The 2517-nt window shown below is 16.2% G+C and overlaps 2 protein-coding genes across 5 annotated transcripts in view; one reads left to right on the forward strand and one right to left on the reverse strand.

Moving 5' to 3' along the window:
- The window catches only part of LOC102675288 (protein real-time), a 16455-nt gene extending 15000 nt beyond the window's left edge, over positions 1–1455 (reverse strand). For all 3 annotated transcript variants that reach the window (XM_006623535.2, XM_006623534.2, XM_006623533.2), the window contains exons 1-2: positions 1344–1455; positions 1166–1263 (exon numbers count right to left, since the gene is read on the reverse strand). In XM_006623535.2, coding sequence (XP_006623598.1) covers positions 1166–1228 — 63 coding nt within the window. In that variant the 5' untranslated portion in view covers positions 1229–1263; positions 1344–1455. The remainder of the gene's footprint in view (positions 1–1165; positions 1264–1343) is intronic.
- Positions 1456–2003: 548 nt separating this feature from the next.
- LOC102675619 (calcium and integrin-binding protein 1-like) overlaps positions 2004–2517 on the forward strand; it is a 1624-nt gene continuing 1110 nt past the window's right edge. For both annotated transcript variants that reach the window (XM_006623536.2, XM_006623537.2), the window contains exons 1-2: positions 2004–2159; positions 2217–2251. In XM_006623536.2, the coding sequence (XP_006623599.1) occupies positions 2055–2159; positions 2217–2251 (140 nt within the window). In that variant the 5' untranslated portion in view covers positions 2004–2054. The remainder of the gene's footprint in view (positions 2160–2216; positions 2252–2517) is intronic.

Here is a 2517-nt window from a genome sequence, read left to right on the forward strand (position 1 = left end):
TTAATTTATTTTATCACTTATATTTGTTATAAATTTTTATCTCTACTATTTGTCTTATGTCTTTTCTATTTCTTCTATATATTTGATAAAATATTAATATCATTAGAAATAAATATTTAAATATTTAAATTATAAATTAGTATATAAAAAAAAAAAGAAAAAGATACAACTTATATTACAAAATATAATACATAACATATAATAAACAGGAATTTTTTTTTCTATAATTAAAATTATTGTAATAATTGCAAATGAATGTTTTTGATTAATATTATAATCTTAGGTGCATAATTAAATAGCAAGATAATTAAATGTGTTGGTGTCAAATATAATGTATAAATTATATTAGGAATAAAAAAATTATGCATTGCTCAATATAAATTTAAAATAATTATTATTAATATAATTATTATAAATATTTAAATAAAATAAAATTAAGTTTTTTTTTGTATTAAAGAATTTGACTGCTATTGATTTCAAAAAAAGAACAAGTTGTCACTTGTATTTTAAATATAATAATAATAATAAAGAATTCAATAATAGTGATAAATATAGAATATAATAGTAAAATTATAGAATAAAGTGTGAATAATCTATCTTTTTAATAACATTATTATTTTAATTACTATACATTATGCACAGCAGAAAAGAAGATTGAATAGAATAGGCAAGAAAAATATATACAATCTGCTTTTTTATTTGTTAGAAAATTATATAATCTTTATAAATGTGAAATTTTTTGTCAAGAGTTTATTAATATTATCTTTATGATTATATAAAATGCGTTGAAATGATTAATTAATCTATATTCTTTTTAATTGTCTTCTTTTTAGCTTTGCACAATACATGGTGTTAAAATTATATTTTAATTTATAAAATTTGAATTATTAGCATCAACATTTCAAAACAAATATATCCATTTGTTTTCAAATTCAAAATGATTAATAATAAATTTATTTTTTAATTTACATATTGTACGTAATTTAGTATTTAATCTATAAGTTACGTACATAATATACACATATTATGTTTTATACTAAACATAATAAAATGATTTAAAAAAATGATATAAAATAATACAAATAATTTATATATCTATAATATTAAGATAAAATAATAAATGTATCAAATACTACTAAAATAAAAAAATATTTAACAAACGCACCATCATCACGAGTGGAAAAGGATGCTTATACACCCGAACAGGCGATTGATATTGTTGAACCATATCACGTCTTCTTATAAATTGACTGCTAACAAAAACTGGAAAAATATAAATAGAAATAAATAGAACTATTATAATGATTAATCTAATTAAATAGTAATTAAATATATTAACTGACCGAGAAAAAATAAATTTTATAGGTTATAATAAGCCAATTTTTAACCTTTTTTTATTTTATTTAATATTAATGTTTTTTCACTTAATAATTATTAAAAAATATTTCAATATGAATTATAAATTATGCAACTTATAAACAAAAACTTGATGTAATTAATATTTCATTATATATTATACAACACAGAAACAAAATAACATAAATATCATAAAAATAGTTTTTGGTAAATAGCACAAATATAGATTATAGTACAACCAATGAGCACAAATCATGTATGTCCCTAGACTGAAACCAATCAGAAAGATTACATTGATTAAAATAGATAATATTTAAATATTCAAATAATTTTAAAACAAATTATATATTTATAATTATTTATTGTTTAAAAAATTTTAAATATAAAAAAAAAGTATACATACATTTGTTTAACAATTAAATATTAGTTTCCGGAGATATCTAACCTATAAAAAATTTATTTTATAATTTTTAATTTGTAACATACTTTATATTATACTAAAACTTATGAAATTTATTAATTGTTATTTTATGTATTATTAATTTATAATTAAAAAAAAAATTATTATTGACATTATCTTACATTATCTAGTAGATAAAAATCTTTTTAGATGAAAGGTATTTATCGATCGTTTCAGATGCTAAAACAAGTATAACATAGAATGCAAATATCAAAAGCTTTAAAAAAATAAACATTTTATGTATGAAAATTGTGTATATAATAATAAACTTAATTTTCAAATTTTTTTAAAAATGGGAGTAGGTAAAAGTCAGTTTTCTGAAGATGAACTGCAAGATTATCAGGTATTACTATTTAATAATTGAATAATTCGTAAATTTTATTTATATTTTATATTTTAGGATTTGACATATTTTACGAAAAAAGAAGTTTTGCAGTAAGTATATTTACATCATTTATATAATATATTTATAATATATTTAATTATATCTTAATAATATCTTAATAATTGCATCAATAAATTAAAAATATAATAAACTATTTAAAAATGTACTTAAATTTCAAAATAAAAAAAAATTTATTTATTCAAGTTATAATATTAATAATATTAATAAGATTTTATTGTAGTAATATTAGTTTTTTTTATAAAATTATTATTTTGTATCAAAAATCAAGAACAATTTTTATATACTTTTATATATT

The sequence above is a fragment of the Apis dorsata genome, unplaced genomic scaffold (genome assembly GCF_000469605.1).
Source record: "Apis dorsata unplaced genomic scaffold, Apis dorsata 1.3 scaffold_899, whole genome shotgun sequence".
Classification (NCBI taxonomy): Eukaryota; Metazoa; Arthropoda; class Insecta; order Hymenoptera; family Apidae; genus Apis; species Apis dorsata.